Here is a 22224-nt window from a genome sequence, read left to right as displayed (position 1 = left end):
ACTGGGAGCGTCCGTTCTCCAAAAGTGGCTGGCACTCAATAGGGTAAATAAACACCCCAAAAGCTGTGGGCGTGGCCAGTGGTGAGCTGGGCTGTGGCTAAGATGAGGCCAGTGCCCACGGAGGCTCTCTCCTCTGAGCGAGCCTGGTGACGCGAGGTGACCACAGAGCAGGGAAGTCATACTGTAGCAACACTAAGAAATGCTTAAAGGTCCCAATTCGTGCAGCTCTAACCTCTTAAAAACGTGTGTCTCTGGTCCATAAAACGTGATTCTGGATTAATTTGTCGAAAATATAGCAACCCCGTTCGTTCTGACGGAGTTGTCACTTCCTCATCTCGTCGCTTCCCAAGAATGGTCTGTTTCTATAATATATTCAGAACTAACAGTTCCCATTGGCCGCTGAGGGAGAGCCCGCCCCAGGCTCCCAGTGGCCAATCAGATTAGCGTCCGTGGACCAGCACGCTCGGTTGTGTCCACAACTAACGTTAGCAACGAGCTATCGCTAACTTAACGGTTGCTACGCTAAAGAGGGCCCAAATGCCTAGACTTACCGAATGCACCTCCGCAGTTGCTGGATCACGTACAGTTGGCGTCGCTCCAGCTAGAAGTGTTAATTTTGTGGCTATAGACAAAATGGTGCAGGTAGCTTGTGTGAGAGAGACCGCGCGCAGTATGTTTAAGGACCTGAGTGACATCACATTAACCCGTCTGGGGGAACAGAGTGTAAGGGGCGTGGCTTGAAGGAGACTGCAGGGGGAAGCTGGATAGGGACAAATCCAACTCTGGCAGTTCTGAGGTTGTGACCACTCATTACAGGGAGGGATGACAGCAGTATATTATGCATTTACAAGTAAAAACAGCTTTTGCACGGAATGGGACCTTTAAAGTTGTCCAAAAAGAAAGAACAGTGACGCTCAAAGGAACAGTTCAACCAAAGATGAAACTTCTGTCATCATCTACTCACCCTCGTGCCAAGTGAAACGGAGGTGAAATGCATTTGTCCATATGACACACAGGGAGGTTGTCCACGCAACTTCTCCAAAACAACTGAAGTCAATAAGGCCCTGTTTTTTTAGCCTGGTATCCAGCGCCATATGAATCTCAGTTGGACCCGCGCCCATCCACTGTGTTTATTCAGGACAGATACTGTCCGGCACACCTGATTGGCTGGTCGATGTTAAATGGTATAATAATTAATCTAACATTACCGACAACGCATTACAGAGCGCTGCGACGACACACCTGTATGTTAATAGGTAGGCTAGTTAGCCGTTAGCAACTTTTATGTGGCAGCAGCAGATTGCCTTCAGGCATACACATGACGCTTCTCTCACTGTAGGCGTTAGAAAGTCTCTCTCTGCTTACGTCTCGGATGTTCTGCGAGTCGGAGAAGTGGACCAGGTCTCCGTTGTAGAGCTCCTGGGTTCCCAGGAAGTCGCTGTAGTCGCCGGGCCTCAGCTGGCTGGACTTGATGCCGTTGACCTGCAGGAACTGCTGGTACGCCACGCCGAACGCCTGGCCGATCGCCTGGGCGATGGTCTGAGCCTGGAGGAACAACGGGCAAGCAGGGAACAGACAAGTCACGTCTGGGCCCGTTTGTTGTTTCGTTCATATCTGATGACAGTATTTAAATCCAAAGTCAAGTACTCCAAGCTTTTGTTCAACGGATTTTCATTGACATTCATTCGGTTAGTACCACTAGAATACAGTGGAGAATGGGGGAGTGGGCTAATTAGGCCTATTTGTTAACAACTTTCTTATAAGAAGTACCGATATATTTTTTATTTTGTGCCATCAGCCATTTTTTTTCAGGTTAATGTGTCACTTTTCCCTCACTAATCTAATTTTAATCTGAAACATTTTTCTATCAAAATGAGCTAAAAAGGGCACAGCTAGCAGCAGCAGCAGGGGCCTGATGGCCTACAGTAACACACAGCTAATGAGTTTCTAAAAGAGACTCTTCGTCCTTCTATTGAGCCAGTGGAAAACTGGGACGCAGCCAGAGCCTTTCTGCATTCAGGAGAAGTCACAGGCTGCCTGGGGAAGGAAAGCGGGCCAAGCAGAAAACAGTGCATTTGATCCAATCCGATCCCACATGAAACTGCTCTTCCCTCCCTGACTGCCAGCAATACATGAAACTGCTCTTCCCTCCCTGACTGGCAGCAATACATGCATACAGGAGGTCCCTGAAGATCATCAAAGACACAAACCATCCCCACAACAGCCTGTTCTCCATGTTACCCTCAGGGAGGAGATACAGGGTCCCAAAAGCACGCACAAATCGCTTGAGGAACAGTTTCTTCCCGCAGGCCACGAGACTCCTTAACATACACAAATAGTGTAGTAGCCGCACTGTACCGTACTGTAGCTGCTACCATTATGTATGTCTAATGTTTAATTGTATGTTTAATAAGGATATGCTATTTGCACCTGTATGTCAAATACGCCAAATTTAAAATGCAGAGTTTAATTGTATGTTTAATAAGGAATATGTTATTTGCACCTGTATGTCAAATACGCAGAATTTAAAATGTTTAAGCACGTCTAAAGTATGCACCCGACACGTGCACCTATGTGCAGTGAATATGCCACTGTCTCTGACTTGTCTTATCACTATACTGCCTTATGCTTGTTGTGTCTCTTGTTGTTTTTGCACCCATATGCCCCGTTATATTTGTACTATTTGCACTATGTTGTAAACGGAGTCCACAGCACAAGAATTTCACATGTGATACTTGTACCATGGAGTGACAATAAAAATCTTGAATCTTGAATCTTGAATGAAACTGCTCTTCCCTCCTTGACTGTCAGCAATACATGAAACTGCTCTTCCCTCCCTGACTGTCAGCAATACATGAAACTGCTCTTCCCTCCCTGACTGTCAGCAATACATGAAACCGCTCTTCCATCCCTGACTGTCAGCAATACATGAAACTGCTCTTCCCTCCCTGACTGTCAGCAATACATGAAACTGCTCTTCCCTCCTTGACTGTCAGCAATACATGAAACTGCTCTTCCCTCCCTGACTGTCAGCAATACATGAAACTGCTCTTCCCTCCTTGACTGTCAGCAATACATGAAACTGCTCTTCCCTCCCTGACTGTCAGCAATACATGAAACTGCTCTTCCCTCCCTGACTGTCAGCAATACATGAAACTGCTCTTCCATCCCTGACTGTCAGCAATACATGAAACCGCTCTTCCCTCCCTGACTGTCAGCAATACATGAAACTGCTCTTCCCTCCCTGACTGTCAGCAATACATGAAACTGCTCTTCCCTCCCTGACTGTCAGCAATACATGAAACCGCTCTTCCATCCCTGACTGTCAGCAATACATGAAACTGCTCTTCCCTCCCTGACTGTCAGCAATACATGAAACTGCTCTTCCCTCCCTGACTGTCAGCAATACATGAAACTGCTCTTCCCTCCCTGACTGTCAGCAATACATGAAACTGCTCTTCCCTCCCTGACTGTCAGCAATACATGAAACCGCTCTTCCCTCCCTGACTGTCAGCAATACATGAAACTGCTCTTCCCTCCCTGACTGTCAGCAATACGCAAGAATCCTGCTTTTCAATGTCTTCAATTGTCAAATGTCATAACCACTAGCCTGGTAAACCAGCCCGTCACGTGAACTCACATTTCATTAGGTTCTGCGTGACGGTCTGGCCCCGACTCTTCACCCAGTCCTTAGCAGGGGCGGGAGCATGGGCGGGCGTAGTTGCCTTGACAGACAACTCCTTCAGCCAATCAGGGTCGGATTCAGTCAAACCCAAATCCACTCAGGAGAATGGCAAAAACATCCTTTCCGCCGAGAAACTCAGCGGTTGAGGCGATACTCCTGTACTTGTTTAATTGTTGTTATTGAGTCTATTTCTGCAATAACTGCACTTTATGGCTGTTTAAACTAGACAAACGCTGACATGATTCCTCCAGACGATCAGGCAAGGAGGCAGCCATTATTGTTTTGTTAGTGCAGTGCTAGTGGCGTTCCTGATTGGCCAACTTGCGCTGTCAATCACAGCGCAGTCGCTGATTGGCTCTTCCACTCTGCAGTTTCTGCTAAACCCCCCCCCACTGGCTTTGGGGCCAGACCGTCACGCAGAACCAAATGAAATGTGAGTTCACGTGACGGGCTGGTTTACCAGGCTAGGAAACCACAGCAGCTGTTGGACTCCACAGTTTAACATCCACTTCCACTATATTTAAAAGCAGGGAAAAAAAGTATATTTTAGAACGGAAAAGAGTTGGGTTGGGCACCTGACACAGTGCCTAACGGAGTCAACCAGACGTAATTACAAGTTAGTAGAATATGTAGGCTTTTTTGTCAACTCTGATATGTCCCACTTGGCGTTATGAACAGTGAAGAACCAAGATAAAAAAAAAACTAAAGTCAGTTATAGAGTACTGTATTCACACTAACACAATCAAGAAATATCTGGTGCTGTTTATTAATGGTTGATTTTAAATTAAGGTGGGCAAAATGCTACTATACACTGGCTTTACTTCAGTGTATAAAAGTGTGTATTATAACCTATGGAAATTATTCTAATTATTTTACAGTAAGTACACAATACAGTGTAGGTAGCCTGGGTAAACCCAGCCTCCACGTGACCTGCTCTCAGACCTGCTCTCGGTCACGTCTGAGAGCAGGTCACGTGGAGGCTGGGTTTACCCAGGCTACAGTGTAGGTACATAATGTACTATGTGCAACACACATAACGGCTTCATTAAAACTGTGTTGTTACACTGTTGTAAGTAACTTGCTAAAGATCTTTCGATCGCAATCTGGGGCAGTGGACGTGGTGGCCTAAAGGTTAGAGAAGCGAGCTTCTGACCGGAAGGTCGTCGGTTCAATCCCCGGGAACGGCAGGATAAATCTGAAAAGGCAGCGCTTGCCCCTCCCTCATTACCACCACTGAGGTGCCCTTGAGCAAGGCCCTTAACCCCCGACTGCTCAGTGGCCAGCAGATCTGACTGTGGTTGTACTGGGCAGCTTCCAAGAGTTCAACACATGAAGAACGCTTCCAAGCCTTCTTCCAACAAGACGTAAACTAGGCATAAGACCCTGCTGAAGTAAGCCCCGCCTCCAAGATGCTGCTGACCCAAGCCCCGCCCCCTCGACCCAGCCAACTGACTTACATCCTCAGATCTGAAGACGTGGCAGATCATACAGCATTTCTTCTGTGGCCCAGCAGAGGGGGAGGAGGAGGAGGAAGGTGATGATACAGAGGAGGGGTTGGTGGGCGGGTCACCATCTTGGCCTTTGCGGTTCGTCGGCTTCCTTCGCGCCATCAGGACCACTATGGTGCCGATGTCTGCGATGTAGGAGATCATCTGGAGCGAGTGATCCATCATGGCCTCCTGAGGAGAAACAGGACAGGAGGGGTTAGTCACTTTTTTAACTATTATACGGTCAAAACTAATAGACAATTTATGCCCATCATTAAATGATAAAAAACACGGTGTCAAAATCTAATTACTTTTACTTCCTGAAAAACAGAAAATCTCTGGAATCAGAAAACTTTATTGATTCTCGAGGGGAAATTGAGTCATCCGTGGCATCATCGTGTACCAGGAAACATAAACAAATATTCCAACCAATAAAACATCACACTGAACAGTCGTGATCCTTTGCTCAAATAAAACTGACTTTTTCCCCCAACTGATCTAAACAGCTAAACAAGTTATATCTGCAAGAAACTTAAACAACCACATTCACTACCTGTGAATTGAAGTTTGACACACGAAATTGGTGATTGATTATCCAAGCAAACCTATGATTATAATCAATAGGGCTACAGTATTGATCGTATATTGATTTAACTTTCTACAATCAACTTTTCCCTAAAATGCCAAATCTCAAATTTCACAGTACCGTATGGTACACTATCTACCAAAATACCACGGTATATGTTATTTCACAATATTAATTTCCTCCCCCCCTTTAATTAAACATACTATGGGGCCATTGCAAAAACAAAAGGATTTTGCTTTGAAGAAAAATATTGCTATATTGAACTGAATCTGAAACTAATATGAGAACATTTACACAAGGGTCCTCCATTATGAACTTATATCTGTAGTGGCTATCGACACATATGCACATGCATATTGCGCAACATATCGTGGGGGCACAGTATTACAGGGAAAGCTGACGGTACGATAACCATGGTGGCTCGATATCGTGGTAGACCTTCAAATGGTTTATCGTGACATCCCTATTCACAGCTGTGCAGCAGAGGACCAGCCAGCCATAGAGAGGGCGCTGACAGTAGATGACCTACTTTTAACTCTCCAGGCAATTCAGCTACACACAGGGCCCACACACACAGGGTTCAAAATAGACCGGACTATATAACAGGGACAGATATCCAGATAGAGCTTCGTATTAAATCACCATAAAAAATTACATTTTAAAGGGGACAGCTCACCCTAAAATACATATTTTTCCTCTCACCTGTAGTGCTATTTATCCATCTACCGTAAATTCCGGACTATAAGCCGCGGCTTTTTTCCCGTTTTTTGGCCGTTTTTGCCCCCTGCGGCTTATATAACGGTGCGTCTTATCTATGGATTTTTTGCAAAAAAAAAAAAAAATCTCTCTTTTTTAGCACTCTTTCTAACTATAAATCCACTTCTGTTTTAATTTCCTCTCTTGCCCTCTTTTAACAACATAACATAACATAACATAACACAACACAGGTAAGCAGAAAGAAAAAGACGAAGCAATCACGCCATGAATGAGGAAATGACTCACCTGCTGGAGGCTGGAGATACACGCTTGGGCTAAACTTTTACTCCGTGAAACACTATCGATTAAGTCCGACATCGCTCAGAGGTTTTGAGCATCTTGAAAACAAGTTTGAAAACGTGCAGAAGTCCATCCACTCACTCACTAAAGAAACTAAGGCAACCGTGAACAGAGTTTATAATGCGGAAAAGCGCATCCGCGCACTGGAGGACAAAAACAACACAGTGAGTCCGAAAATGGATAAAATGCAAAATCGAAACCCTGCACACGCAGGTTGATGACTTAATCAGCAGGAGTAAAAGAAATAACATTCGCCTGATCAATGTAAAAGAGGAGCTGAGATTGGTGACATGGACGCTTTCGTGGCAAAATCCTGTGTTACATCCTGGACCTGAAGGAAGGCGAGAAACCACCAGAGGTGGACAGGGCACACCGGGCGCCTCGGCCACGTCCAGACCCCGGCCTGCCACCGAGGGCCATCTTCATCTGCCTACTCCGCTGGCCCGACCGTCAACTCATCCTCCAGGCTGCGGGGAAGAAGCCCCTCACCTGGGAGGGTACGCGCTTTTTCGTCCGGCAGGACCTCTCCGCGTTGGTGCAACAGAAACGCGCAACATACAACAGCATCATCGAGTCAATGGATATCGCTTTGGCGTACTGTACCCAGCGAGACTCGTCATAACCAGACCGGACTATCTTTAGCACTCTTTCTAACTATAAATCCACTTCTGTTTTAATTTCCTCTCTTGCCCTCTTTTCACCACACCGCGGACACTGTGTGCCCAGCGGCGGAACAAGAGCTCAAAGTGAAACTGCCGAATATCTTTTGAGTTGGACTGGTCAATAGTACTGTGAGTAACTAAAATAAAAAAATAAAAAACGGAATTCTCTCTTCTTTAGCACTCTTTCTAACTATAAATCCACTTCTGTTTTAATTTCCTCTCTTGCCCTCTTTTCACCACACCGCGGACACTGTGTGCACTGTAAAAAAAACAAAAAATACCACAATGTGTGATTTTGTCTGGGGATTAGTGACCTGACTTTTGTTTTGTTGAAATGTTAATAAATGGGAGCTTCCCCAAACAGCCATCTCTTTCCCGACAATCCCCTCTGTGCACGAAGCCTTACATATGGTAATTAAACATCAAAACACCCGCGGCTTATAGACCGGTGCGGCTTATAGAAGAAAAAAATAGTCACCTTTGAAGGTGCGGCTTATAGACCGGTGCGTCTTATAGTCCGGAATTTACGGTATATCGTTTTGGGATAGTTGCCTGAGTTTTGGAGATATCGGCCGTAGAGATGGCTGCCTTCTCTTGAATACAATGGAACGGCATGGCACTCGGCTTGTTGTGCTCGAAGCACCAAAAAAATACATTTGAAAAACTCAACAGCATTGTTCCAGAATTCCAGAAATCATGACCCGGTTACTCAAGATAATGCACAGACTTTGTTGTGAGCAGTTTCATGTAGGAACTATTTTCTTTTGCAGTCTCATGTAGGAACTAGCTAGCAGCTAAGCGGGTGTAGTTCGGTCAAAATAAAATAGTTCCTCCGTGAAACTGCTCATAACAAGGTCTGTGCATTATCTTGAGTAACTTGAGTGTTTGAGACTTGACTTGATGCATGAAGAGAAGCCTTGAAACTTGACTTGGGTTCTAGAGACCCTGCGGTTTTTATCCTTTTAAAACCACATTGCATTGAAAAGTCCTAGATATTTAGTTTGATTACATATTACATGTAAATTGATACTTGATTTGTTCTAACTTGCTTGAATTGCTGTTCTACATTTAGACTTGACATTAATGACATGGACCTTACTTGGTGTTCCACATTTGGACATGGGACTTGCGACTGACTTGTTTGGGACCTGAGAAAAGTTGACTTGGTCACACCTGACTGGCAAGGATCAAACCGGAGATTCTTCAGTTCAGTCCCAGCTTCAACCTCTATTGCTCAAAGGCCGAGTGCAGCACTTAAAAAAAACTGTTGCCAAGTATTTCCACTGGTGAACTGTAAGAAAACAGATGCTGGCTGTTGATGAACAGCGGGAATCAAACCGCTCATCTTTTGGCTATGGCTGGTATATAGTCTAAATCAGTGTAATGGTAATCATAATGGATTCAAGTGCTACAGGAAGAGGATAATTAAAAGTATGTAAAACACAAGAGGAAACGAGAATAAATGCTAATTAGTGGCGTATAAAGAAGTGAAACCAACCTGTGTGTCGGCGCTGAGCACTTTAATCCGCTGGGTGGAGATGAACAGATCCACCTCTGTCATTGGCTGAGACTCTCCGTCTGGAGCCTGGACGGAAGACCATCACAAGTTCTCAGTACTGTTCCCACACAGTTCCTGCTAATGGCTATGGTACAGTATCACTCTTTGGTTTTCCATTGGAAGACTAACAAACTGTGCACTTGGCTTGTGTATCCACAGCACTGTTTTGTTTTATCGTACTATTCCAGACGTCAGAAGTCAAGTCAGCTGTGTCTTTACTGAGACCTGGAGCAATAATGACTATTCAACACTTTTTGTGACCAAAAAAAAATGGAAGGAGGAAAATTCTTGATGCTGGTAGAATAAAGCACTGGGAAACTCTGTTCTTCCAAAACAGCATCAGCAGTGAAGCAGTGGTTTTGGTGTGTACCTTTATCCGATCCACAGCCTCCTGAGCCTGGGTCATACGGGCGTTTGTAGACGGGTTCCTCTCTGATTTGATCTGGGTGGAGCCCAGGTACTTGGCACCAAATATCACTCCGTCTAACAGATCCTCAGGGTCACAAGGACCAGGCACTGTTACAGAGAAACACACACAAACAGAAATGTACTGTAATTCAATTCAATGACTACTATTGACTAGTCACATCAAACCTCTTTTCTATGAGCTTTTTATGTTACCAAAACAATGTAAGTGGGCTTTCTGAAGTGACTCTTACCATCTTTATAGGCAGGATGGTCATCAGCACTCTGCAATGAAAGAAAAGTGAGATATTACTAGCTTGATATCAGACTGAATTGTCAACTCGTTACACTCATTTCCATCTTCAGTCTGACGAGTTGACAATTTGCACATTTGCATAACGAGATTGCATACAAAATCAATGCAAACACACAAGTAAGATGCCGTTTCGCCGTCTGTTGTGTTTGAGGTGATTTTGTATAGGCTGCAAGACAATTAAACAATTACCACCGTGTGTCACCCTGAAGGTGCTCGTCAGTGTCATGAAAAAAAAAATCTCCATTCATCATTGCAAGTAGTACCAATATTATGTAAGCTATGGGGATAGGGTATTTTAAAAGGGGAAAACTCTAAATTAATACTAAAAAAAGTATATATGTGGAGGTCATAGTTGACCCTCCTGTTATTTATATGCCTACATCACTGAGCCCTCCTACCTGCTCGCTCTCGACTGCAGCCTCTTCCTCCGGAGGCTCCTCCCCCAGCTTCATCCACACCGGCTCGGGATACTCGTCCTCGGACAGCGAGGTGGAGGAGCCGTCCCGGGGCCGGAGCTGCTGCTGGTCGTTGCCGTGATGACCCCAGAACCTGTGGCCATCGCCCGGGTCGTTCCCGTGATGCCCCCAGAACCCGTGGTCCGCCTCATAGGACACCGACACCACGGCGTCCACCTCACCTCGGTGGGGCAGGTAGGCGGCCTGCGGTGGAGGAAGAGGAGGAGCGGGGATCTCGGTGCTCTCCAGCAGCCCCAGCAGGTCTCTCTGGTGGCTCTCGGAGAACAGCAGCCCTGTGGTTTCAGTCGCCAATGATGACTCCAAATCGCTGAAGTCCGTTATCGGGGAAGGAGCGGAGGGCCAAGGTTATTTCCGTGAACGAAAATGAAATAATGAAAATTAGGTGTGGGGGAAAAAAACATGTTTCGTTAACTGAAATAAAAATAAAAACTAGGCTTTACAAAAAATTATAACAAACTGTATTGTGTGTTTACTAAATTAATTAAATAAACTAAAACAAAACAAAACAACAAAACAAAAAAACAATGAAAAATGCAAGACTATAATAACCTTGCGGAGGACTGCAGCTCGGACGGGCTACGGTACGGACGCCAGGCGTCACGGGGAGGCGAGTGGCGGTCGGGATGGGGCTCTTCTCCCATCAACTGCAGCTGGTTGAGGAGGGCGTGGATGCGAGTGTGGTCTTCGTCGCCGGGCCTTCCGTTCATGACCTCGGCTTCCTCTGCAGTGACGCTTCTCTGCGTCTCCTCAAACGTCACCTCCTCTTCCTCAACTACCTCCTCCACTTCGACGAGGCTTTCCTTATCCCTCGCCCGTTCTTCTCCCTCAACCCCTACATCCCCTTCCTTCACATCCTGGATTGACTCTGCGCTATCGTCCACCGGCTCCTGCCGTTTCACCACCGGCGAAGCGGCGGCTTGGCTCACGTCCAAAGGTGCTGTCTCCTGCAGCCGGTCCGCAGCAGGAGGGAAGCCGGGCTCGTCCAAGTCGCCGGCCGAGCCCGCCTCGCTGGAGGAGTCGGACTTCCAGTCTAACGGAGGAGGCTCGATCAAGTTGAAGGACTCCAGGTCCTCCACCTCTGCCACGGTCTGCCGAATGACCTCGGCAACTGAAGAAGCTCCATCGCCCGGGAGAGCGGCGGTAAATTGGGAGGAGGCGGGCTGATCGGCGGGGAAGTTGTCCAATTCCATTTCACAAACAAGCCTGTCAGAGGCAGAGAGGCATTACTCGGTCGAAGGGGAAGGGTCTCCTGGGTCGAAGCCACGGTGCAGCAGCGCTTTGACTCAGCTCCCTTTAAGGTGCCATCGAGCCTTTGGTCCGGTTCAGTCATTCAGCAGTACAGGTTTCCAACAAGCTGAATGGTGCTGTGCTGTAATAAGGTTAAAAAAGCCTGCCATCAGTAACACATACCTGGGGGATGGCAACTGGAACTGAGTTAAGCTGTTACCAGAACAAACAACTATCTTACATCATGTGGCAGTGACTTTATGGAAATAGTGAAACCTCAGTCTTTACTTGCTGCTGGTTGACACAATTGAAACAATTACAGGAAAGGCTGGAATAGAAAAACACTCTTGTTGTCCTCACTGCCCCATGGCCATCAAGATAGCAAATAGTGACATACATACCCTGAAGCTCAAAGTGCATGATGTACAAACTGTAGCATGGGCAACCATCCCGTGAGACCACAAAGGGGTATTTCCATAAAAGGGACAACTTTTGGAATGTAGGCTACCCGCATTTGTGCTACACTTGTGCTACACTCAAATATAACGTTACCTGACAACTCAATGTCTTCCTCACTGGTAAATGTAGTCTGCCAGAATGTTATGGATCATAAGGTGTTCTGGTAAATTCGGCATACAGGTGATCCACCAAGCAGCACTTTATTTCAATAAAATCACAACTTGTAAACGATGTAAGTTAACGTTATGGAAGAAGAATGCTCTACCTACATAAATTGGATACATGCCGAGTTGAATTATTCTTCGAAAAAGGCTGCGTATATGAGATATGGGTTTTGTAAGTAGGAGCGAAATATTAAATTGACGGATTCTTGAATAGAGTCTGGCGTAATTTTCTGTCAATACAAGACAGAGCAGTCAAGTGTCGGGGTTAACTAGCTGGCTGACAACAAAAACGAGACTCTCCGAACGGTACTTTCTGTAACGTTATGACAGATTAACGCGATTAACGATAACGATTAACGTTAGATCCTCATGACTCAGGACTGGAGCTAACATGATCATAGCTAATTAGCTGTAGCTGCTCTCACCTGGTATTTTAGGTCGCTAGCTTTCTTTTGTGTCTGACAGAAACTCCTTTGCTGCCACGATAGACAAGCTGACGTCGTTTTCAACCTTCTCCAAAACCTCGACTCTTTCGTTCTTCATACTAACAACCACAGCAACATTTTGATATAGGACTCTCTGGGGATCTCACATAATTCCTGTGTAAAAAAAAAAGTCACCTACTAGGAATAGGATAACCTAATTCAATTTTCCTGCCATTGTTGTTGCAGTCAGGTTGCTGACTCTGTGCTTGTGCTGCCTTCAGGTGCTCCCGTAAACTCCTCATTCCAAAGCGGTTGTCGGGCACCCAAGTCTCCCTAAATTAACAAGTGAATCATTCCATTCCATCTAGCACGCTATTTATTTATTTGTTTTGTTTTTCAAGTTTTTTCTTTCCTTTTTGTGTGGATGTTCATAATTGTTCAATAAAACTCGTATTTTTGTTCGTTGCTTGGTGGCTGGTTATAAAGCTGTTGTGCTGCAGTGGACGGGGACGAGAAAATGTGCATGTATTATGAATATATTAATTGATTTATTGTTCAAAAGTTGTACACATCATCACTACCCTCAGTTGTTGACGCGATTTTCATGCTACAGTTTAAAATCGAAATATATCCGACAAAACGCGAAGTCAACATTCACTTACAAGTTAAAACAAATTGTGCGCATGCGTCAGCCTTGTCCAAGTCTCGCTCAATCGAACGCCAATAAACGGATCCAAGACAAGACGATTGAAAAACTGAATTGATTAAAAAGATAATTTAATTTTTACTTTACATATTTACTTTTATTTTACATTCCAAAGCAGCTTCTATTTCGGGATGATGTAGTGTAATTTTCCCATACAAAACCTCTTCGCATTTATAATTTTCACCTGCGAGAGGTCCCAGCGTTAGGGCAACTCATTCATTCAAATAGCTAAATAAGATATTTCACAATTTATGAATTGATGTAACATAGTGTGTGTGAGGTAACCAGAAGTGATGAGGCTTCGCTCTGTGGTGGTAGTTTTAAAGGAGAGTTTTTGACTGTCACTCGCTCTAAATGCTGTTGCAGTCTTTCCATCCCACCAGTCCAGGAAACAAGAGCAGGAGCAAAACTGTGTTCCAGATGACAACGCTTCCTCAGGTCCTCTACAGCAGCGGCTCTCCACCTTTTCGGCTCCGGTGTCATGCCGAGTTTTGCACCCCCGCCGAGAATTGCACCCCCACCATATTTTGGGACTGTTTTAACTTAAAAACAGGGATGCAAATCTCGGCAGGTACAAACTGCCGAGATTTGCACCCCCCATAAAGCCAGGAGAGATCCCCAGGTCTCGAGGTCCTCTGTACCCGGATTTTAAGCACCAAAGTCGGCTTCCATGAGCCAGAAGAGAGCCCCAAGCATGGAAGTCACCTCCACGCGGATCTAATGCATCAAAGTCGGTCTCCATGAGCCAGGACAGGGTAACACTTCATAATACTGTAACAGGCCTACTTATCTTAATGTAAGTAATCAACTGGGGAAGTTTCACTCTAGGCCTATTATTTCATTTTTCTATTGTCTGGTGCCCATAATAGGTGAAAATCTCAAATAAATATGAAGCTACTCCTGTGGAAAGGTTAGGCTATCATTCACTTAGGCTATAGTGACCCTATAAACAATTTTTGCATAGGTAAAGTTTTGCCCACTCAGTTGAGCCTGATATTTGGTCTGGCTCATTTGGTAGGCTAATTTCTTTCTACCGCCTGTGGAAGCTGATTGTGGACATTTCAGTATTAATAAAAAATATTTTTTTACGTCTTAGTCTCTGGTCTCTCCTGTTTATAAGTATAGCTGCATCGTTTGGTTTGACAAAGTAAAACTATCTTTATACGCATTTTAGGAAATGTCTATGGGAAAATAAATGGTGGATGAAAATCTCTTGGTACGCATGATGAAGCAGAAAGTAACGTTGACTTTGGCGACCGCGCGTCGGCCAATCGGATCACGGTGTTTGCGCGTGTCGTGTCCGTGACCAATCAGCTCACGCACACCGTATGCGCACAGTTTAGCCAGCCTCTCTTTCCGTCAGAGAGTCTGGCGTCGCAGGTTTCCATTGTGGGATTGCGAAAAAAAATGGTCTGTTTGGGTTAGCCAATCATCCTCGTCTTGGGCGGTGCTTAGCGTTAGTGCCCTTGGAAAATAGTTTCGGGGTGGAACTTGTGTCGGCGGAACATTTACACAGGAGGAGGAGAGCTCACAGGCATAAAGTCGTTAGACAGCAAATGTTCTAAACATATTCTCTTGATATCTTTACAACCATCCACCGAAAGTGCCGAGCAGGCCTTCTTTATTGCACAATCCAAATTTTCTTCAAAACTTGCCATTTTCAGCATGTAGCAATGAGTTAGCCTGTAGGTTTCTGCCGTTAGCTTTCTACGCTAGCTAGTTAGCGTTCGGCGGGAGCATTACAGCGACACACATGGGAGCGGAAGCCGATCTGATTGACATATGGTCGGAGCCAATGAACAGAGCGTGACAGAGCTTGCAAGCGGGGGAGCGGATATCCTGCTGCCACCGAAACAGCCGCTCGAATGGGAGAGCAGCTTTAGAGCAGGGGCGGGCTGATCTTCGTACGGCGCCAGACTCTCTGAGCTCAAGCCACAAGTGAAGACGGTAAAGTCAGAAGACACGATTGACGACGGTTACATTTAATGCTACATCTGAGATTTGTGGAGCAAGAACCTGCAGGACCAAGTAAGACAACTCCCACTCAGGCGCTTTAGCTCGAGTTGCACAGATAACCGTATCGTTATTAACCGTCTGTAACGTTAGCTAGCTCTCATTCGGTTGGTTGGTCGTTAGATGACTAGTCAACTAAACTAATGAGAGCTAGCTAGCTAACGTTGGTTACAGACTAAATGTTATGCTAGACGTTATGCTTAGCTGTTGTAAACGCCCTCAGCCTCGCTGCACGAAGTACTAACGTTACATTGCATGTATTTGAACGACGTAGTTTAACTACACTTTGCAGCAGCTTGCTGGTAGTTCAACTACATTCATATTAGTTAAACTTTTTTCCCCGTCCTGATCGCTTTAAAGACAGTGGACCGTGGAGTCGGCCAGGATCCCACTAATGTTACTGTACTTGACAAGACAGTCTATGTTACCTCTGATTGGCTTGCCCTGATGACATGATACAGTTGGGTTAATTCTGAAATGAATCAATGCAGACTTTGGATACACTTATTTAACGTTAATCTTGCCCCATTGTTTTCATATTTGGAAGCCTTGGTAATGTCCATAGGCTGGTCGTAAGTGGCCTGCAGTGCAGAGGGCAGGACTGCCCAGACCGAGAGCCAAGGCTCTGGCCAAATTCTGCTCTATTTTTGCAATAATTGGCAGTCGCCACATTTGGAGGAGGCGCTGTTTCCTTTATCCATAGATTCAGACTAGATACATCTGTCACTATAAGATTTCCCATTGATTGTGCATCTATTATTGTTTGTGTTCAAGGATTTTTTGTCTAAATGGGAACACAAATAAAGGTATTCAAATGTGTGTGTGTGTGTGTGTATAGGATGACCGACTGGATGTACCAGGGCCCCAGTGGTCAGGTGTCCAGGGACGAGTATCTGCTGGGACGTCCCATCGACAAGCAGATCACTGAGCAGTATGAGGAGGCTGAGAGCGGTCCATCCGCCCAAACCGGCCTCCTGCCTGGCTCCATCTTCAACCCTACCACCCCTGCCTCCAACCTCGACCTGGCTGCCAAGATTAGGGAAGATCCCCTGTTTGAAATCAGGTTAGTCATGTTCCTTCTTGTAGCTTGTACACTTCCCAAATCCTATTAAAGTCACACATAGGCCAGATAATTTTATTATGTTCTGTCCCTGTGCAAATCATCTAATTTATGTTTTGTTTTTGTCTTAAGGAAACGGGAGGAAGAAAAAAAGAGAGAAGCCTTGACTACCGGTAATCCAGTGAAGATGAAGAAAATCAAAGAATTGGTAAAATGATTGTGTAACTGTTTTGAAGTGTTTATATGTGTTGGATGTTGACAGCAAATGTTAGACCTTGTTTTTGTTCCAAACAAAAGTTACAGATTTAACTTATTGTAAGTAATCAACATTTGAATCTAGTTTTTGTCTGCAATCAGTGGTCACTGGTATCAGTGTCACTGCTAGTGAAATTTCTTTCAACAATGTTTCCACTAACTTTGTTAATACAAGATAACAACAGTCAAGGTAGAAAAATGGTACAATATTGCAACCATGATTTAGTAGTCTCTGTGTTCTCTTGGTGCATGACTGAGAAGCTGCTAGTGTGAAAATAGTGGAGAGAGGCTAAACATCTGTCTGATCTCTCACAGCTGCGCCAGAAAGACAAGAAAAAGAAGAGGAAGAAGGAGAAGAAGGGAGACAAAGAGCGGAGAAAGGAGAAGAAGCATAAGAGAAGGAGCACAAAAAACAGAATTTAATTTATGAACGTGGGTGGGAAACTTTGAGTCGGGGTGAGGGTTGGAGTTAAATGGACATAGGCTGAGGAAATGTTTTTGTATTTCTTTTTTTTGTTTTATTTTTTGGGGATTTAAATTTTTGTTTACTGTAATGTATCCTTTTCTGCTGTATAAGCAATGACTATTTTCTTGGTATGTATGTATGTACGTATGTTTTTGTCCTTTTTCCCTTTCATGTGTCTGAGCTGTTTTGTTTTTGTTCATGTGTTGTTTGAAAATGAAAAATGTATAATAATAATAATAAAAAAAAAAAAAAAAAAAAAAAAAAAAAAAAAAAAGAAGGAGCACAAGTTCAAGTGCAGTACCCCTAATTTAGTCCATATTGTGGGCCATGGACGCACATTTGATTCGATTTTGTCTCAGACCTGAGTTGTTTTTTTCTCCAGAATTCCATGACTATCTGTATTGTAGGTAGAGTTAAAAGTGACACTATGCTCAAAACAGTAATTCTTCTACATTCTCTAATTGTTGTAACTTCTAGTGAATTAAATAATGCTGAAGTTTAACAAATCAATTTTCTGGGCAGGACCCCTGGTGGCCCCCGGACCCCACATTGACAACCACTGCCATAAATCATATTTTGAAAACCCCAAATTATCTTGTGACACTCTGGGCGGGTCCCGACCGTCAGGTTGAGAACCACGGCTCAACCCAACTTTAATATGCATTTAAATGTTTTTAGCTGCATAAAAAAAACAAGTAATTTGTGAAATCAATTTCACATGCATTCATTGCTGATTGTGGTGTTTTAGTCAGTTCAGTCTGAGGCTGATTTGGGTTGATTTACAGATATTTCATGTTTAAATCTTCAAATCAAACGCCCACCGTATGACGATGAAGATCAGCTCCACATCATTTACTGGAAGTCTCAATATTTTTCACCAATCCACATCTCTGCTCAGAAAGTCTCAGTCAGCCCTCGCTGTGAGGCTGAGGCGAGGCACCGTCCGATTGGTCACCGCCACTGCCGTTCATCTGGATCAACCCAATCAGAGATGAGATGGTGCCCATCAGCCCCACCAGCCAGTCAGGGAATCGTCCTGCCCACAGGAAGCCAGGCGGCATCCAGTGGACGGCGTTGCTAAGGTCGGCCATACTGCTGAGGACGGACAGCAGCTCCTCACGCGCCTGCTGCCTGAGCTGAGAGCCACTGAAACAAACACACACATCTGCCTTAGTGTCCATTCATGAATGAACTCATCAATTCCAATTCCTCAATTGAATCTGAGACAAAAGAAATACATGGAATTGGAATTTCAGGAAATTAAATAAAATTAAATGCAATTGAATTATGTGAAATTCCATCATGTTTTTGTTTTATTTTTTCTTACCAAATTATACATGGTGTTTATATGATCAATACTGAATATAAAATGTTGAAGGAAGCTTTCAGCTGGTATTTGATGCAGAACATGTCATCGTAAATTAATACATTATGAATGAATGTATATTAGATTTGCTGAACTGTCTTTTATTTGATTCATAATGTTTGATTTAGAAGTGGAATTCAATGGACCTCAATTCTGATTAGTCATTTCTGACTAATTCTGTTCCCTCACTGATGACATTCACACTGCAGTTCCAGGAATTGAATTGGTATGTACTATGAATTCTCTATTCAGATCAGGAATGCATCCACCTGGACTACAGATATTGGACTCTGCTGAATTTGTTCGCCATTCAATGCATTAAAATCTCTCCTAAACCTCTTGTAAGGCCGTCATAACACATTTATGGCCACAAGCCAACTGTTTATAAGATCCAGGCCACTCTTCATATACCAGCAGCACAGAGAGTGAATGTTTGAAGGAGAATACCTGTTGCCACCTCTGTCCTGCTCACTTCTCCTCACTTTCCTCCTCAGCAGCATCAGGACTCTGACCGACCTGAGGAGTCACAACACATCTCAACTTAGACTGAGTTATTTCATGGTCGTTTGCTCCACAGTCTGCACTACAGTCTGGACTACAGGGAGAAACTGGTTTCCTCATCCTCAGCATGGAAATAACTCTTGTAAAAAGACAGAAGGGGCAGTCTCACTTGGTCACATTGGGGCCATTGCAGAATGTCTATCTATATCTATTGCCCTCATGTCAAAATGTCCAAGTTTACTGCAAAAATATGTGCATTTACAGCCTGGTTCAAAAAATGTTTTGGTCTCTATAGCTAATTTCACCTTTCATGACAACTATATGTTTTTTTTCTTCAATATTTATGTAGAGCTGGACGATAAAAAGAAAAGACTAGTTTTTGGCGTGATTGACAGGTCGCCTGTCCAGTGATTACGCAGCTTGCCGATCACGGACCAATAACAGGTGGCTCTGTGGGAAACCCTTGTTCTTTAATGCAGTTGTGCAGTTGTGTGTACTTGGGTGTTAACAGGTGGAGTTGTTAAAGTCAACATTGTTTCACACAGTCAAGTCATGCACACCCCACCCCAAGCTTGACTGGTTTGAGGCAGAGCAGCCAATCAAAGTCGAGAGAGTTGCGTTTGATTTTCTCACCTGAGTATCCCCAGCAGCAGGGAGGTTCCCCACAGCAGCGTGCTGAGCAGCCACCACTTATCAGACTTGACTGTGATGAGCTGCGCGTCGGCGGCCCAGGCTACGTGTTCACAGGGATAGTACAGCTGGTCGGCCATGTTGGTCAGCAGCGATATGCAGCGCAGGCCCGAGTCCTCCTCCTGGGACAGTGGGGAGAGACGTGCATTAGTGGGACAAGAAACAGAACCATGCTAACATATCGCCCCCCGTGAGTGATGCAGTCTCCGTCTGGGCCAATCAGGAACCAGTGATGGGTCTTTCCCATACAAATGTGATGGCCTGGCCTGGCCTGGTGTAGAGCAGAGCAGCTGCCTAGATGAGGTGTTTGTCGAAAAGCAGCAGGCTGTAACACTCCCACGATGGCTGTGACTAGTGGTCAAAAAGTCACGGCTAAAACGGTGGATAAACATTGCATTTCCTATGAGTTCTTCACAAGAAGTCCTTCCATTAGTTTGCCAGTGGAAAGCTTATGAAGCAGCAGCAACAGAAAAATGTTTTCATCAGCTCAGCAGTAACATAACATGGCTGCGATAGGCGGTCAGGAAATGATCAAATAAAGCTGATATCTGAAAGTACAAACATAAACACAAGAGAGAAACTAAACTTCAAACTACAGAGATTCAGTTAGAAGCTACAAAAGCACTTAGAGCTGAACACACAGAGGCTTTTAAAAATAATGTCTCAGACTATTTTCAATGATGTAAGACTACTTCCCCTAATCAATGTCTGATTAACAATCGCATTCATTAATCCATTGTTCCTGCCATTCATCTCTCTCTCCCTCTGCAGCAACGCACTGTTCAGGTTACATCACTCATTCATAAATATACACGCCATCATTCTGTCCAATCAATGTCTTCCACGCTTTCCCATGCTCTCCCCTCTGGCCTGCTGGCCAATCACTAACTGGAGTTCTATAACAGTTCCCTCGTATTTTAGAATGTTAGACACACTGTTTGTGTGTCTCCCCTCGGTGAGGTCTTCACTGTAGCAGTTGCTTCGCCCCACCTCCTCCCCTGAACACCACCAATGTCATGACTCCTGTAGAATTCCCTATGGGGGATTCTCTATCCTATAAATCACTGACGTCCTCCTCACGTCTCAGAGGAGCGTCATCATACCATGGAGTCATACGCCAAATCTAAGTGTCGTTTGTTGCATCATTAAAGTTGATTGTACTTTCCTTCTAGTCTCTCATCACTGAAACGCCTTTCTCTCTGCTCTCCAGCACAGACATGAGTCTTGCAAGCTGCGGTTGGCGAGACGTCACTGCAGTCTGCTTGGAGGCAGGTCCAGCGTGCTTTGGCACGACTCTGGAGAAGGTCCATCTCATGGCACAGCATGGCACGTTAAATTTGGTAAAGGAAACGTAAATCAGCGCGGCATGGTGTGGCCAAAAGGCCTCAAGTTACCAGAGCCCAAATTGATTCTTCAAATGTCTTACTTTGGTTGCCATGTGCAGAAAAACAAGCAAAGCTTACCATCTGTGAAGCTGTAACCAATAAATGTTTGGTATTTTTAAACTACAAAAACCATCAATCGATTGATTTTTCTGCTGATCGACTAATCAACAAATTACCCCTGCTCCCAGGCCATAGTTGGAGGAGTAGGCCAGCATGGCGAGGTCGTCGAACAGCCGCAGCACCGTCCTGCAGTGGCTGAGCTGAGCGGACAGCAGCAGCAGGCTCTTCCCCAGTCGAGACGTCCCCACGTCACCACGGGACAAAACACCTCCCACCAGCTGGGACCCATAACACACCGTTCGGATCTGCAACAGAGTGAGAGCAGAGGAGACCATGAGGCACGATATCCAAAATTGTATATCGCAATGTAGTCCTGCCCAAATAACGCGATACACAATATTATCATTGGGGTGTGTGTGTGTGTGTGTGTGTGAGAGAGAGAGAGAGAGAGAGAAGTGTGTTTTTTTTTTTATTGTGGGATATTATTGTATTTTATGTTTTGGGTACATATTATAATTAGTAGTATGAATAAATAAAGGACTGAGAGGTTGATATGCTGTTCACTTCCTTTCTTTACATCTCCCTTTGCAGCACTCTAACATTTTATATGAAAATGTTACATTTAATATCTGAAAATGTTACATTTTATCTGAAAATGTGACATTTTACCTGATGTTACATTTAATCGGAAAATGTTATGTGTTCATTGCCTTAACCAACAACTAGAGGTCAGACTTCACCTTCTTTTCACTTACCATACATGACTGGCTTATTGTTAATAAATGTAGACTATTATTGACTAATAAAGACAACTCACCACTTTGTCTCTTCCTCTGTAGGACTCCAACAGAGTGACCAGGGACTCCACAGACATGTCTGTCTGTCTGTCTGTTAACCAGTCTGCAAGTTTAACTGGAAACCAGCCTGCACTGCCTCCAAATGTATATATAAAGCTGAATGCGCTAAGTGTAAAATGATGTAAAACCGTCTGTAACGAGCTGCATCCTGCAGATCATCCACTCCTGTTCAACAAGTACCTACACTACAACACACACTGCTGCTGCCTTGCTGCTGTTGGACTTTGGAAACAGGAAGTAAGTCAAACAGGCAGAACCAGTCGATCACGCGTAATTCATTCTAATAATAATAATAATAATAATAATTAGTTATTTTAATACATCCATGTCCACTCCAGGCTCCGCCGTAATAAATGGAA

At 44.5% G+C, this 22224-nt stretch overlaps 3 protein-coding genes across 4 annotated transcripts in view; 1 reads left to right on the top strand and 2 right to left on the bottom strand.

Moving 5' to 3' along the window:
• Positions 1–17889, bottom strand: part of LOC310785817 (amyloid-beta A4 precursor protein-binding family A member 3) — a 27293-nt gene extending 9404 nt beyond the window's left edge. The window contains exons 1-8 of one of the 2 annotated variants that reach the window (XM_083646970.1): positions 17828–17889; positions 10781–11600; positions 10154–10538; positions 9694–9724; positions 9405–9550; positions 8975–9061; positions 5143–5364; positions 1366–1545 (exon numbers count right to left, since the gene is read on the bottom strand). In XM_083646970.1, the coding sequence (XP_083503096.1) occupies positions 1366–1545; positions 5143–5364; positions 8975–9061; positions 9405–9550; positions 9694–9724; positions 10154–10538; positions 10781–11421 (1692 nt within the window). In that variant the 5' untranslated portion in view covers positions 11422–11600; positions 17828–17889. Of the gene's footprint in view, positions 1–1365; positions 1546–5142; positions 5365–8974; positions 9062–9404; positions 9551–9693; positions 9725–10153; positions 10539–10780; positions 11601–12506; positions 12621–17827 lie in introns of those variants that run through there. The other variant, XM_083646969.1, reaches the window with a different exon arrangement.
• Positions 14817–17283, top strand: LOC310785819 (pre-mRNA-splicing factor CWC25 homolog). The gene is made up of 4 exons (XM_083646972.1): positions 14817–15240; positions 16064–16288; positions 16418–16493; positions 16856–17283. The coding sequence occupies exons 2-4, from the start codon at positions 16065–16067 to the stop codon at positions 16961–16963; spliced, it is 408 nt and encodes a 135-aa protein (XP_083503098.1). The 5' UTR covers positions 14817–15240; position 16064; the 3' UTR covers positions 16964–17283.
• On the bottom strand, positions 17427–22224 carry pex11g (peroxisomal biogenesis factor 11 gamma). The gene is made up of 5 exons (XM_083646971.1): positions 21826–22224; positions 21125–21313; positions 19507–19685; positions 18820–18888; positions 17427–18152 (listed from the first exon to the last, which is right to left on the bottom strand). Exons 1-5 carry the CDS (start codon positions 21880–21882, stop codon positions 17915–17917), a joined length of 732 nt encoding a protein of 243 aa, XP_083503097.1. The 5' UTR covers positions 21883–22224; the 3' UTR covers positions 17427–17914.

Source organism: Poromitra crassiceps, assembly GCF_964638095.1.
Source record: "Poromitra crassiceps genome assembly, chromosome: 12".
In the NCBI taxonomy this organism is placed as follows: Eukaryota; Metazoa; Chordata; class Actinopteri; order Beryciformes; family Melamphaidae; genus Poromitra; species Poromitra crassiceps.
The sequence above is the reverse complement of the archived record's forward strand: the minus strand, read 5'-3'. Positions and strand labels throughout refer to the sequence as shown.

What these genes read in the sequence shown, in the direction of transcription:
- LOC310785819 (XM_083646972.1), top strand. Translation starts at nt 16,065, where the DNA reads ATGACCGACTGGATGTACCAGGGCCCCAGTGGTCAGGTGTCCAGGGAC. An exon ending in GATCCCCTGTTTGAAATCAG is followed by an intron (nt 16,289 to 16,417) that starts GTTAGTCATGTT and finishes TTTTGTCTTAAG; the next exon opens with GAAACGGGAGGAAGAAAAAA. An exon ending in TGAAGAAAATCAAAGAATTG is followed by an intron (nt 16,494 to 16,855) that starts GTAAAATGATTG and finishes GATCTCTCACAG; the next exon opens with CTGCGCCAGAAAGACAAGAA.
- pex11g (XM_083646971.1), bottom strand. Translation starts at nt 21,882, where the DNA reads ATGTCTGTGGAGTCCCTGGTCACTCTGTTGGAGTCCTACAGAGGAAGA. An exon ending in ACTATGGCCTGGGAGCAGGG is followed by an intron (nt 19,686 to 21,124) that starts GTAATTTGTTGA and finishes CCACTGTCCCAG; the next exon opens with GAGGAGGACTCGGGCCTGCG. An exon ending in CAGGACAGAGGTGGCAACAG is followed by an intron (nt 18,153 to 18,819) that starts GTATTCTCCTTC and finishes TGTTTGTTTCAG; the next exon opens with TGGCTCTCAGCTCAGGCAGC.